The 15,409-nt window shown below is 42.7% G+C and overlaps 1 protein-coding gene across 1 annotated transcript in view; it reads left to right on the forward strand.

Moving 5' to 3' along the window:
* Positions 1-14,649, forward strand: part of GRIA3 (glutamate ionotropic receptor AMPA type subunit 3) — a 202,113-nt gene extending 187,464 nt beyond the window's left edge. Inside the window, exons 12-14 of the mRNA XM_074201644.1 lie at positions 5,973-6,087; positions 8,726-8,972; positions 14,304-14,649. Of these exons, the coding sequence (XP_074057745.1) occupies positions 5,973-6,087; positions 8,726-8,971 (361 nt within the window). The 3' untranslated portion in view covers position 8,972; positions 14,304-14,649. The remainder of the gene's footprint in view (positions 1-5,972; positions 6,088-8,725; positions 8,973-14,303) is intronic.
* The last annotated feature ends 760 nt before the right edge of the window (positions 14,650-15,409 follow it).

Genomic DNA, 15,409 nt, shown 5'->3' on the forward strand with positions numbered 1-15,409 from the left:
ACTCCCAGAGTCACCTGTGTGCCATGATAAGGAATCAGAGGTGACCGTAAGTCACTCTAACTCTTGGACATGAGGCTTCATTCATCTTTGGATCATGGCTGGTCTTGCCAGTCAAGCTATCAGAGAAAAGGCCCCTCTTCATTCTTATCCCCCAAGTGGATCAAATGAAAAGAAAGCCAAGCTCACATTATTACCAGGTACCTCATGACAGCCAATAACTGTCCCACAATTAGAGAAAACTCAATATGCCTTTAGGATATATTTTGTCTTTCTCCCACTGGCTCTCTTCCTTAACAATGACTAGGTCTTTGCTCTCCATTCAGTCCAGCCTATCTACATTTAATGATCACCTCCTCCATCACAGAAACTCTTCACAGATTTCATTTGAAAGTTGTCTGTTTAAAGGTTCTTGTGTCTCTCTGAAGATTCTAAAAATCAATTCTGAATGTAAGAGAACATCGCATAATTTTTAGATAGTTATATATTAGTTTCCCCATATCATTTTGAGGACATATACTTTTTAACAGGAAATGATACAAGGAATATAACTCTAATGGCAAAAATATAGGCATTGTGACAGGTGAATGGAAGAGGTGTCTGGGAGCCAAAAGTCATCCTGCATGTGTATAGTCTATCCTGCTGGCCCCATTCTTGCTCAATATCTTTGTCTTAGGAAATTTTGACTAAGCAAGAATTTTACAGTAAACTTTATTGAGTCAATGACTGCCTGAATAATTTCCTTGAAAAGGATCTGGACAACTTTGTCCAGAACCCATTCTAAATCTCTGACTGCTTCCCTACTCTCCAAAAGGCCTGTGGTCATTCCTCCGAAGTATACTTCTGGAGTTTTCTCAGGGAATGGCAACAAGAGATCCCAGCAGTAAGATGTGTTCTTGCTAGACTAGGAATGTATTAGGTCAAGGATATTCCCAAAGAAATGGCATTATATGAACATTTCTGACTTCCAAAAGAATTGCTTAGGGGTTTTTTTCTGGAGAGCACAGAATGTTAAATTTGGTGGTGCTATTGTGGAGTCAAGAGATCTGGGTTCAAATCCTAACTCTGATATTTGCAACTGTGCAAACTCAGGCACATTCCTTCTCTCTGTGCCTCTACTTTCCCATTTGTAAAATGGGGCAAATTTATCATCCTTAAACTACATCATAAGGAATATATACCTGAAAAACTTTAGAGCAGTAGAGTAGTGAGAGTTCTCATTATGTGGATCTACATGAAGCCTCAGTACCTCTTAGGCCTTACATGTTACTCAAGTTATTTGAGAAGTTATTTAACCTTCCTGTTGCCTTATTTCCCTCCCCTGCTGTCCCTGGGCCAACACATAAGTCTGTGTAATCAAAGTTGAAAAAACATGAAGCTCCCCTTAGGTTTAATCAGCACCAAACAGGGGACCAAAGGAGTAAAAAGATTCAGGACAGGTCTGGTCCCTGCTCTCATGGAGCTCCCTCTGTAGAGTTAGACACAAATGCAAAAATGAGAGGTGAAAGCTCCAGAGGAAGAGAACCTATCTTCATGCCTAGTGCCTTTGGTCAAATAGCTTCAGTTCCAGCCTCCCTGGGATTCAGTTTCCTCAGCTGTAAAATTAAGGAATTTGGATAGCTGGCCTCTGAAGTCCCTTTCAGCTCTCCAATTATGGTCCTACACATGACTTTCATCTCCCTAGGCCTCAATCTCTCGCATAAAAATAAGGAACTTGGACTAAATGGCTTCTGAAGAATAGTCTATCTCTAGATCTCTGGTCCTATGTGTGATTCTAGTCAAATCGCCTCATCTCTTTGGCTCACAATTTCTCAATTTATACCTGAGGGCCCTTTCAGATCTAGATCTGGCATCCTATGTTGACCTTGGACAAGTCACTTCATCCCTCCTTGAGCCTCAATTTCCCAAAATGCAAAAATGAAGGGGATGACCAAGATGGCCTCTGAGGTCCCTTCCAACCATAGGACGATCATTCTAAATTTCAAACAGTGGGTTTTGACTTGGTGTAGGCAGTTTGGGCAAAGAAAAAGACTTTATGTGACTTGGTAGTAAGGATCATACATTCTAGAGTAAACGGGGTTAATTGTATGTTGCAAACTTCATGAGGCTCTGCCCCTGCCCCCAGTGAGGCATATGACTGTAGGAGATTTGACTTTGAAAGTATGTTCTGTTTGTTTTCTTAGCATCTATCCTGACTTCCTAAAGTAGACTTATCGATACTTTCCTTTGCCTGCTTTTATTATGTTTTCTGAAATGGATTGGCCTTGATTGAGGGCATTTTTTCCCATTCAAAAGATATCATTTCCAGTGGTCTATAGTACTTATTAACAATGACAATAATGATAATGACATACTCACTGTATGTCAATGGTGGGTCTCACTACTTTCTGGTGGGGTACAGAAACTTCTGAGAGACCACTGTGGAGGCACTTCCCTAGGCAAATTTATACTTAAATATCCCTAGGGAGGCACTGAATGGGCCCAGGGCAAGGTCTGGCAACCTTCTAGCTGAAGAAGAGGGGAACAAACTGAGCCAAGGGTCACCAGGAAGACCTCCTCTTCTCAGAAGAGAATCCACATGTTCAGCAAGTCAGGAGTTAGAAAGACCTGAGTTAAGACCTACCTTCAGACACTTAACTATGTGACTCTAGTCAAGTCTGTTTACTTCCCTGGAGCTCAGTTTCCTCATCTGTAAAATGAGGTAGTTGACCTTGATGACCCTTAAGGTCCTTTCCACTTCTAAATCTAGGATCCGATAAGCCTTTGAATTAACAGGTACTCCTTTTTGAGTGTTACTACTCCCTGTCTTAGCAGTTAGTTACCACCTTGTGAAAATAGTGTTAAGCAGAGCTTCCTTGCCAACACCCAGCTGAGCCCGCCCAGATTGAAAGAGTAGGAGTTTTGACTGGCAACGAGGGGCAGTGAGGGATGATTTTGAAGCAAAGAGAACTTGGCAGAGTGAGTATCACCACTGGGAAGACTGAGCCAACCAAAGTAAGGCCATGGAAGTCCCTGATACCTTGGAACAAAGGGAGAGGAAATGCCAAGAGGTAAGACAGAAGTACAGAAATGAAGCCCAGAAGGGGCAAAAGCCGTGCCTCCTGATGAGCCTACCAGCCCAAGGTTGGGTAGGCTGGATCCAACGCATAGACTAGGGAAATAAATTGGGAAAAGAGAAAGGAAAAGAAAATAAAAAAGAGTAAGGAAAGAGAAAGAGAACAGTACAATTGTCCCTTCCACACCACAAGAGTTAGGAATGCTATACCCCAGCAATCTGATAAATCTGTGTAAATATTTTTGGTCCTCCCTTCAATCTATAGAAGTAGTCTGAATTATCATGGTATTAAATGATGAAATAGATTGTTATTATATAATACTATATACATATTTTATGCATTTCTGACTCTCTAAATTTTTTCTGTGTTGTCTGCTGGCCTTCCTGTGTCGTATGTGGCTTTGGCAAAAACTCTCATTTAATTTCTTATGTCAATCCACAATATATCAACACTGTAATGGGGAAAAGTCATGATATAAAAGGGATACCTGGATAAAGAGGGGCAGACAGTGTCTGGGAGTAGTAAAGATGGGCCAGATGACAATGACTCAGGCACCCCTAACTGATATCCATATCAGAAGTTATTTGGCCCAGCTTTAAGTGTTTTCCTGAGTCCTTTGGTTTTCAGTCCCCGATAATATCCTAATGGAACTTCAAATTTCCTTCAGAGCATCCCAGGATGCTTTATATACATATAGCAGCACCATCAATTCCCTCCCCTTTATCAGTTCAAAAGACCCTGGCCACCAGGCATTTAAGGGAAGTCTCCCCAAAAATTTTCCCAGTTGTTTGAGGAAATGCAGGTTTCAGTATGCTCCAATAGCCTGCATCATGAATCTGCCCCTGTCTTAAGGGTCCTTGATTAAGAAGTCACATTACACATTCAAAAGTGGCATTACAGGAGGCAAAATTGCTCTCTCCTATAACAGTAATAGTGGGAAAGAGGCTGGAAGGTTCAGCGAGTAGGAGAGCTATAAAAACCTATTCTCTGGATTGGAATTGGTCATAAAAAGGTGGTTGGTCGAATTTATTTGTGAGATGGAAGGAGCATTGTGGAATATATCCATGGTGATCCCTGTCATCTTCCATAGAGAGTAAGTGAACCAGATAATCATGGTGCCAGGGGTGGTCAAGATACCATCAACTGATGATTCAGACTATGTAATAATAATTGTTTAATTCCTACTGGTTTTCTTATCTTGACTTTGCCTTTTGATAAGTTGTTATTGTGTGGTCTCTATAGTACTCTTTATCCAGATAAAGATAATTCAGATATACAGATAATTCACTAAACATTCAGCTTCCCTAGAGAAAAGACAGGGGCAAGATTCATCATAGTCATGATCAGAAGAGAAAATAATCCCAGAAATAATGTTGGCTACTCCAGGGCAAAGACAGGTCCACTCAAGTATCTGATGGCCTGGGATAGCAAATGGAGCCTGGAAAATTTACCTTTGAGTTTTCCCAGTCTCTTTGCATAAAGAGTTCCCCATTACTTGTTATTTGTCCTTCATTCATGAAGAAGACCATGACATCAGGGAGGTGATGCTATGACATGCAAATTAATTGGATTCAAGTGAGAGAGGGCCATGCAAAGTTACCCTTCTCACTTTCTCCTCTAGAGCCATCTGGAGTGCAGAGGTCACCTAGTTCCTCCCCCACAGCTATGGAATCAGCAGTATCCTTGGCACCATTTGATATTATGATATCAGTCACTTGCCTCACAAGGGGTTTGCCTTTAAATCCAAAGTGGCCATTTCAATGGCCAAGGATGAACTGGGTGTTTTTGAAGGTGCTGCGGCTACAGTCATATAGCCACAGTTAGAAGTTAGAAGGCTATGCAGCCTCTCTAGCCCCTCTATCTCTAGCCCCCCCCCCCTTCTCTCTTTTTTGACTACCAGGTGCTCCCGATTTGTAACCTACAGGGACAAGTTGCTTCCCTAGAATGTTGCCACACATATAACATTTCCCTTGATGCTTTAAGCAACCTGGCTCTTGAATCCTCCCATGACTCACAGAAAGGTCAACCCCACCAGGCCTTAGCTGACAAGGTTCATGAGTTTCTATAGGAAAAAAAAAATGTTTGATGTCCTATTTCTCCACACACACACACACCTCATTTCTGGTGGTGAGCGTCTGTACATTCAACCAGGGTGATCCTCAGCTTCCAGACACATAATCCAGGGCTCAGCCTGGAACAGAAGCCTTTACAGCTTGATAGGACCTCTTCTGGCAGTGCCTTTGAAAGCCCAGAGTCACCTCTACTGCACTGTGAATCCTAAAAGGAGGACACCAACAAAGGTGCGTACTCTTAGCTGTGCCTTGGGTCAAAAGATACTTGTGATGTGAACAAAGACACAGTGGCCGGTTCAGGCTTCTCCAATGAATGTTTCAATGAACGTTCTCAAGTCTCTTATCTTCACGTGATTAAGGAAGAGGAGGATGATGACTACAACAATGATCTGATCTATTGCATTCTACTTTTCTGTCTCTAATATGGATGGACTCCCTTCTTGTTCCTCTCCTTAGCTACTTCCCTTGCCCCAAAACGCTTTCTGTCTGGAAGTCCAACAAGATTCCCAGTTAGATCAAACCCAATTCGCAGTAAGTGGCAGTCAGACAATTGTATCCACGGGGAGAGAGAGCCCACCCCAACAAGTGACTGCCTTGTTTTTCTACCCTCGTTATTTAACAGTGTGTGCCGATTACTCAAAGCGATATGGGCAGGCCCTGGTAAATATAGAGATGCTCTAGTGTAAAGTTTGATAAGGTAAAAAATGCTCAGGTTGCCTGCAGTGTCTAAAATGACTGTGGCCAGGGCTCCCTGCTTTATCGCTTTCTATAGTTTTAAAGTAGTTTGAAGCTTGAATAACATAAAATAACATAATATAATGTTATTTATGTTATTTCCCACGTGAAGAACGCCTGTAAACCTTGCAGTATTGAAACTCAGTGAACAAGGCATCTTAGACAAGCTGAAAAACAAATGGTGGTACGATAAGGGGGAGTGCGGAGCCAAGGACTCCGGGAGTAAGGTCAGTCGCTGGCGGTCTTTTTGTACTGATTAGCAATCGCAGTTTGACCCACTGTTTATTTGATTCCCCCTGAAATGGTTTTCCCAAAACAACACCCGCACACACACACACATACATGCATACACACATGCACGTATATGTACATGTACACACATGCATGCAGACATGTGCACAAACATACATAACCCTACTTCAATACAATGGAATGCCCTTATAATGCTACTCTTGAAGCAATGGAACAAGGATGGGCCTTGAGGATCAGCCCTATCACATCAGGCTGGCATAATCAGGCCAGGCCTCTTGAAGGAAGGCCATGAATTGGCCCACAGCATATTCTAAGGGTTTTCCAGAGTATTTTACATTTTAAAGGCTCAAGGAAAAACAATTCCAAAATCACAAAAAAAAAAAGAACCAATCATGACAGTTTTTTTTTCCCTCTTCCAGTATCAGAGACTTTGTAAGTTTTGTACTTTTAGTTATTCTATTGTTGTGCTGGCCCCACCCTCAAATTGGGAAATCAGACTGGTCTCTGGAAGAATTCACGAATCAGCTTCATTCTAGCTGCTGTTGAATCAAGTCCAGCACCTGGGTGGTTCTCAAAGACCACTAAGTCTGTCCCATTTCTCACTTCCAAAGCTGTTTTGGAGTGCTTTTGAGATCTTAGCCGCATGCTCGTTGAGGGTATACATCGTCAGGATTAACATCACATTGATAAGCATGAAACACTCTTCCCCGCCTCTCCCTCACCCCAACCCTCTATCCCTTTGCTCCCCAAGAAAGTTTATTTTTTCCTTTGAGTTTCCGTTATTTTTTTTCCTCTTTTTCTTTCTTTAAACTAATATTGTGGGATCGGTTAATTCATTTCATGAAACGCCAACATTCATTTCCCCTATGCACTGAACCATTTTGCTACTGTAGCTCTATGTCTCATGGCCATAAATGGCATAATTGCCTGGGAGCTCAGTTAAATGAAACTCAGAACTTTTGTTGTCACAGCTTATAGAAGTCATGTCAAGAAACCCATATAAAATCCAATAATGAGATTGGGGTGAGATTAGTAGAGGGTCGGTAGGAGCCAACCTAAAATTGATCCATTGCCATAAGTGGCATATATTTTGTATTACTCCCTCAACTTGAACCATCATTTCTGCTAGACAAGCAATGAGACACAGGGGTGTGTGTAGGGATATTTTCCATTCTCCTTTACATACAGTCCTTTGGCTTTTGCATCAGGGCAAATAAGTATAGGACTAGCTTCTAAGAAAGAGAAATATGTGAAAATGGCCATACAAAGATATAAATCATTCCCATTTAATTTTAACTGCCTTAAAGACACAAACACAAAGATTGACTATGTTCCTCCCATTGCTCAGCATCCTTGATGGCCCTGCATGGCATGATAGCGAAAACAGGAAGTTTAATCCATTGGGGTCAGAATCTGATGATGAACAAATCATTCTGTTGTATCCAGTAGCAAAATGGTCACAATTCCCTCTAAACAGATTACAAAATGAAAACCCCCTCCTCTCCCCCTTGGTCAGCCCTACCTTGAAGGTGGGGTCCAGGTAGCAATTTTTTTTCCTTTCCATTATTCAGCAATCCAGGTTTTGCTTTCTCATGCAGTCTTAGCTTAGTCAAATTTGCAGTCTGACCTGAAAGTAACTGACCGTCTTCCTCATTTTTAAAAATTAGCAAATAGAAAGCTTATGATCAGTTTAGTGATTTTAAAGATTACCCTTGACATTCACTTAAATCCAAGTTTTAAAAGGAGCTGGTATTTTTTTTAAATCACCAGTCTCCGAGAAATGTTCCCTGATTTGTAAATGGAGTCAATCAGGGAATAAAGGGGCCTTCTACTAGGCCCCTGCAGCTCTTGGGAGGACGTTGATAGACTAACCTCTACTGCAGATGAAGTCCATCAGCAGAGAGACTTGCCACCCTAATCAAAGTTAGTCCTAGACTGATCTCTCAACCACTGAGAAAGAAATGGAGCAAACACTGATATAAAGAGCCTGGCAAAGAATGTCCCCAGCTCAGAGTTATAGGAAATTCTAATACTCTTACCCATTGCTTTGGGGATCAATAAATACAGTGCTTCAAGGAGGCTAGGGGGAAAGGACTGCAGGGTAGAGAGGGCAAAGAATAATTTAGGTTCCCAACTGAAAAGTGTTACTTGGAGAGAGGGGGAGAAAGAGAAAAAGAGAGAAAGAGAGAAAGAGAGAGAGAGAGAGAGAGAGACAGAGAGACAGAGACAGAGAGACAGAGAGACAGAGAGAGAGAGAGAAAATGAGAGAAAGAGAGATGTCATGACTGAACTCTGACAATAGGTGTTTATTGAGGCTGGCAAAGGGATGAAATATGCTTCCATTTACTCTTTGGTTCCTAAAGTTGGTTGTTGGGGACTCTGCTTTCAAAATCTTTTTTGAAGTGATAGGACCCCTTGGGATTATAACAGTCAGTGGAAGCATAATCTACTCATTGCATGACACAAGCCAGTTGCCAAGGCTCAGCCATATCATCTCTGCCTGTGTTTAGTAATCTTGTCAGTGTAGGACAGCCCTGAACTGTTGCAAAGCATGATGATGTCCCACTGCCTGTGATTTTCCCGCCAACTAATCACATTGTCCATTTCTCTTAGGACAAGACCAGCGCTCTGAGTCTGAGCAACGTTGCCGGCGTATTCTATATCCTTGTTGGAGGCCTGGGCCTGGCCATGATGGTGGCTCTGATCGAGTTCTGCTATAAATCCCGAGCGGAATCCAAACGCATGAAACTTACGAAGAACACTCAAAACTTTAAGCCTGCTCCTGCCGCCACCACCCAGAATTACGCCACTTACAGAGAAGGCTACAACGTGTATGGAACAGAGAGTGTTAAGATCTAGGGTACGGCTAAGGCCTGCTATGACTAAGCTAATTGCCCTTCCGTTGCTGTGCATTGTGTGCCCTTTCTTTTTTCAGCTCGGTGATGTTCTTCCGAGCCATGTCTAGTCTTCAGAGTGTTTGTTGGATTCTTTGAAAACTATTCGGCGACTGTGCCTTTCTTGTCACACATAATGAATGATGCTTTCCTTGAGTTTCTGGGTAACATGTTTGTGATTGAATTGCATTTCCTGGTCCTTTTCCCTTTTCCCCTTACCCTCTCCTGGCATGGAGCAAAGTCTCCAGAAAAGTCATTCTCATTACTCAATCCAGTAATCAATGATAAAAATGAGTAGCAGAAATGAAGTGATCCCAAAGGGAGTCGATGATTCTTTAAATAGTCAAGAAGCCAGGGACCATTTTTTTCCAATATTTGAGTCATATTTTCCCTCTTTTTCCCTCCCCCAAGAGTTCATGCTCAGGTAAGTGTTTCTTGGAGGACATGAAACAAATTCCTCCTCCTCACCCCACCCCTTCACCCTCCCCATCTATATTCAGACTTCTGCTGTTGGAGGCTGCTGGGACCTAGAGACCTACAGCAAAGCTTCACCTGATTCAGACCAGCTGCAAGGCCAGTTTGAATTAGGGAAAGGTCTGATTATAGACATCTCTTCAGGAATTGATTTTTAATACCTTCCAGAACATCTGCCATAGTTAATAACCAAACTGATGTCTGCAATAGAAAAGATCAATGAGTGACTCCATTCATTAGAGTAAATCCTACCTATGCTTCTGTTGTCAGAGATAATCCTTTGTTCTATTTTGACTAAAGCCATTGGTGCCCATAAGCTCATGGCAATTGTTCCTCAGCTTCCACTCACTCTTCTTCCCCTTCCATAACCTCAGGACAGTTAATCTCTCCATCAGTCCAGGGCTTTTTTAAAACAAATGATTATCCTTCAGTAGTTGACTTTAAACAGAATCTTGATTCTTCAATTTGCTTTTTGTTCTTTGCTGCTGCAGACATTAGCTACTTTTCGATCTTAGTCATAACATAATCACAAAACAATACTAACAGTGTTTTCAAATAGAGATTCAGCTGGGCCTGCTTTACTGAATGGAAAAAAAAAAGAATGAACTCATTTTTAATTGGCATCATCCATTTGCATGCAAACACAATGTGTCAATGTCCTTAAAAACATTTTGTTCTCCTGAGCAGGTTAAACACACCCTTTGCAATTTTGTGCACATTTTAATTTGCTTAGCAACTCCTCCTCTTCACAGAACAGTGCAAAGGCAAACTTCAGCCCACCCCCTCAAATTATCCCAGATTTGGTATTAGTTGGGTCAAAACAAGTGCTAACCTTGCATTGACATAGTAAGCTTTTAAAGCTCCAAAATGATTTCACATCTGTTACCTCGTTTGAGGAAAGATACTATGTATGGTGCCCATTTGAGAGAGGAAGAAACTGAGAGCCAGTGATGCTAAGTGACTTGCCCAAGGTCACACAGCTACTGAGTAGGGGAGCCAAGGCTGGAACCCAGGTTCCCCAATTCCAAGTGGGAATACTCTTTCTACTGGATCATCATGCCTCTGTAATTGCCCCTGTCCTGTTGGTGACCTTCAGGAGTCTAGCATGGGAGTCAGCTGGATGGAGAGCCCTGTATGTTCGGTTCTTCAAAAGAAAGCTCCGGAGGAGGGGGAAAGATTGCCAAGCTCCTCCCTGTTCACATCCCCCTTATGGTCTACTTGGTGATAAGCCATTCTGGCTCATGGGACTCCACGCTCAGGTCCCTCCTTCCCTCCCTCCCACCCAAATAGATTCCGTCATTGGAGGGCTGAGGGGGATTACTTTGGACCTACTGGAGCAGCTGCCATGACACCCAAGAGTGGTTCAGCATGGCCCCCCTCCTAGATGCTCAAAAACTATGATCTCCAGATCTTATTGAAGGTCTACTGACCTTCAAGAAAAAAAAAAATAGCCCCAGGGAAGGGGCCTGAGCACACCCTGGAATCAGCAAACATTGGACTTCAAAGTTATTAACAGAAACACATTATTAGAAGCACATAGTTCTAGAGTAGGTGCCCCAGGAGAAGAGCTTGCCTTGGCTTCAAGGTGGAGCTTGCCTTTTGCCCTTTTCTTTGGCTTCGGTCTCGTGCCCTTGGATGAGCCCCTTCCCCAAAGCAAAATCCTGCTTCTTGAGGCTTGAGTAAATGAGAAAAGATTGTGTCTTGATGGACGAACAGCAATACAGTAACACCCCAGTTAGCACCCAGACAACCAGAACCAAGATGGGCCTGAAACCAGGGCAGAGCATAGACCCACAGGGCTGCCCTCTAAGGCAGCCTGTTGGAGGCATACGGGAACAAGGGTAAAGTCTCCTAAGTCCTTGAAATAAACTTTGCCTGTGTCAGTGCACAAATCTGAACTGAGCTGGGAAACCTGTAGCAAATGCCTACAGTGAGTTCAGCAAACTGGTGGAAGGATACAACTTAGGTCAACTTAAAAGCCTTTCATTTCCTAAGAACTTTGGAAAGTTTCTGCCTTCTCCTGCAGCCTGGATAGAGTCTTGTGGGTTAAAGGATTTCAGATCTTGAACTGGAAGGGAGCCCAGAAGCCATCTAATCCAACTGCCTCATTTTACATATTGGGAAATTGAGGCCCCAGGAAGTGATGTGTCTAGTGCATTAGTCACACATAGGATCCTATATCTAAAGCTGGAAGGGACTTCAGAAACCATCTAGGCCAAGCCCTTCATTTTAAGATGGGGAAACTGAGGCCCATAGAGGCCAAGTGACTTGCCCAAGGTCCTATATCTGATCACAGATCTAGAGCTGGAAGGGACTTCAGAGTCCACCTAGTTCAACCCTGTGATTTGACGGAGGAAAAACTGAGGCTCAGAGGGAAGAAACATGCCCAGCTTGGCAATGGCAGAGCCAGGACTTGAATTCAGGTTCTCTCTGCTTCAAAAATGCAACATTCTTTCCACTACAAGTATACTGTCTACTGGCCCCATTGTCTTCCAGAACTCCCTCTGACTTTTTACATGTCTAATCAGACTCTATTTTTTTAATACTGGTTATTTCTCAATGATTATGTAATAGAGCACAGATCACTGATCCTAGCTCTAAAGTTGGAAGAGACCACAGAGGCCATCTAGTCCAACTTCCTCCAATTTTACAGAGGAGGAAACTGAGGTACAGGGATTTAACTGACTTGCCTAAGGTCCCACAAGGTAATAAGCATAAGAGGTTGGATTTCTACCCAGTTTCCCTTATTGCAGAGCCAGTCTTCTTTCTGCTGTTGTCGACTTTCGAAGCAAGTGTGACTTTTGGGGACGAGATCTTGTTTTCCCCTCTAGGTTTATTCTCTTAGGCAATCTGAGCTGTGTGCTCCTACAATGCTTCTTTGGAGGTTCTGAATGTTGAAAATGGTCAAAGATAAGATGAGCCTGTAAATATTTCTGAGACAATTCCCTACAGTCAATGAAGGGTCACCCCTTCATTGTCTAAATGGGTTGCCTCTTGCTTAATTGAAAAAAAATGACACTAAGTGACCCCATCCCATCTTTCCCCACTTTGCTGGGTGCCTGAGGTGTTACTGTAATTTGTATTGCATTTGTGTTTTCCCAAAGTCCTTTCCCCTCGGAGACCTCACTTTATCCTTGCAGCATCCTGGGAGAGAGGGAGAATGATTGCTAGGCCTGTTTGGCAGATGGGGAGGCAGGCACAGAGGGCTTTGCTGAGACCCGGCAGCTGGTCTACCCAGTGGCCAGCGGGAAGTAGTGTGCTTGGAACTTTTAGCCAAGGAAAGACAATTTGTTCACATTCCTGAAATTGTCTGTTCGGAGCTCTGGAATAGAGCTCTCGGGCTTGGGTATGGGAGGAGGCAATGTCTGCAATGCCCTTTCCACTAAGTCCTGTAGTCACTCCTAGCATGAGGAGGGCACATGTCATCCAAGTAGGCCATAATCGTGCTATTCCACAGGGGTGAAAGTCAGAAGGGGAGGGAGGGTACATTGCACTGGGGTGGGAGGGACCCACATGTGACCTGCATCTCCACTGGGCAACATGGCATCAAAGCGAGCATTCCTGCAATGGCATATCAGGTCTCTGGACATTTTGCGCTTGTCCCAACTTTAAAACACTAAAAACTTAGATTGTGGATAGGAAAGAAACCATCTGTACCCTTTTAAGTAAAAGGAGAGGCCAAAGGAAAAGGCTTAATTCATCTGCAAGATATATTTTCAGAATCTATATGCACTGAAATAAGCAATGCATCGGTCCTCAAAAGAAAATGCATTTGATCCAGCTTTATTAAATGCTTAGTCTATGCAGAGCACAAATCTCTATAGTTTTATAAGGGATTTATAGTATAGACCCCTGGGTTAGACATACACCTAATTGTCTCTAGAATATGATTAAGTGCATTGGTGGGGTTTTGGGCCCAGACCTATGATTTCATTAGTATAGGGGACTCCCAGATGAAAACTCCCTCTACAGGTGGACACCTCATTTGTAATATCTGATCTTTGAGAATTGCCTAAGGCAGTGAGGGGGTAAGTAATCTGGCCAAAAGAACACACAGCTAGGACATGTCAGAGATGGGAATTGGACCCAGGTCTTCTAACTTCGAATTTCAAGGAAGAGGCTTGATCAGTAATACAGTCTCTCAATTTCATTGTATTGGAAAGATATTACTAAGAGGCCTGAGAGATTCAAAGATGGGGGAGGTGGGCATGGAGAATCACTTCTTAGAGAAGGTTTCTGGAAGGAAGTGGTGTCTAAGGTAGGTCTTGAAGGAAAAGTAAGATTTCAACATAGTGGAAAACAGGATGAAATGAAAGAATAGTGAGAGATCCAGTTTGGTTGGAATGTAGCACATATAAAGGAGAGTGGTATGAGATGAAGATAGAAAGTCAGGTTAGAAACAGATCATCATGGACCACAAATGCCAGAGGGGGACGTTGTACATGTTCTTGAAGGTAAGAAAGACCCCAAAGTCTTTCCACAGGGAAATGGGATTACCAAATCAGGTCAGTCCTTCACTTTTGCAACTCAATACCAGTGACAAATGGTTTCTATCCTACAAACAACCTAAGCCATCAGCCAAGTATCCAAGGTCCCAAGGTCTTTAGGAAGACCTGCAGGGTAGCTCAGATCCTGCCTAGCTGACCTTGATCATCAAGCTTCAGAAAGTGACCTGGCTGGTTACAAGAGAGCCCATGAAGGTCTACACCAGCTGGGGAGCATCTCCATGGGCTGAGGCCAATCTGAAAACTGTAGAACCCTAGGGTTTGACCAGGGGATGCCCAGCCTCAGGGCATCGCTGAATCTCCCACTTGCCTTTGCAGGTCCCTCCCCCCTGGGAGCATGTGACAGGATGGTTCGCCGAAAAAGTGGCTGCTTCAAGGATCCTGAGCCAGATTTTTCTCTCTCCTTGGTGTCAGGCATGACACGAATATTGCTGATGGTGCAATGACCTTTCAATAGGAAAAACTGATTTTTTTTGTCCTTCAGTGCCTTATGGAACACTCTGAGACTTGCAGCAATGCAAATCATCATTGAAATATTCTTGCTTTGCTTGAAAATCTAACAGACACACAAACTAACATACACACACAAGGTGGATGGGCAAGATTCTCATATGGAAATAATTCTTGTAAAAACAAACAGTTCCACAAAAGCCATTCTTTGATATCCTGGTATATATATATACATATATATATATATATATATATACATACATATATATGTATACATATATATATATATATCATGTACGCAGTAAATGAGCATTCTGTTCTTTGACAAAACAAATTTCTCTGAATTTAATTCTATGAATACCATTCTACCCCACCACTCCTAACCATGCTCCATCTTAGCTAAAATAATTTAAAATTGATGTCTCCCATCGCTTGAGAATCCAGACAAGCACTTCTAAGATTGGCTACTCAACTAGATTTTTTGGTATTCCCATGAGTGGAGATTTTCTATACACCCTATATCCTTTCAACATTCCCAACATGTGTATATCCTTTGACCATGAACACAACCCTCTGAGAAAAGAGCATTCAAACACTTTGGACAAAGAGACTAACCCATGACTTCTCTGCGATCGGCAACCAGATTCATTGGAAGACTTCTGTGATTTCCCAGTTGGCGAAGGAATTAACTGCGCTCACCATTCCCTCTCCCATGGGTGATAAGGGGAAAGGACACTCCTTCTATCAGGCATACCTCTCGGTGCTTTTATTCCAATGGATTTTGAGCGGCTTTCCAAGAAGCCCAATCACTTTTTCTTGCTTTCTGTATGTATTGGAATCCCCCAACACTGAAGAACTAGCAAGCATATAGGTGAGGGAGATGCTGCTCCAAGTCGTGATTAGAATCACTTTTTTTCTCAGAAACAACACTGTGTTTTAGCTCTGTTTTCTCTAATAAGTATGCCTTTCAAGTG

The sequence above is a fragment of the Macrotis lagotis genome, chromosome X (assembly GCF_037893015.1).
Source record: "Macrotis lagotis isolate mMagLag1 chromosome X, bilby.v1.9.chrom.fasta, whole genome shotgun sequence".
Lineage (NCBI taxonomy): Eukaryota > Metazoa > Chordata > Mammalia > Peramelemorphia > Peramelidae > Macrotis > Macrotis lagotis.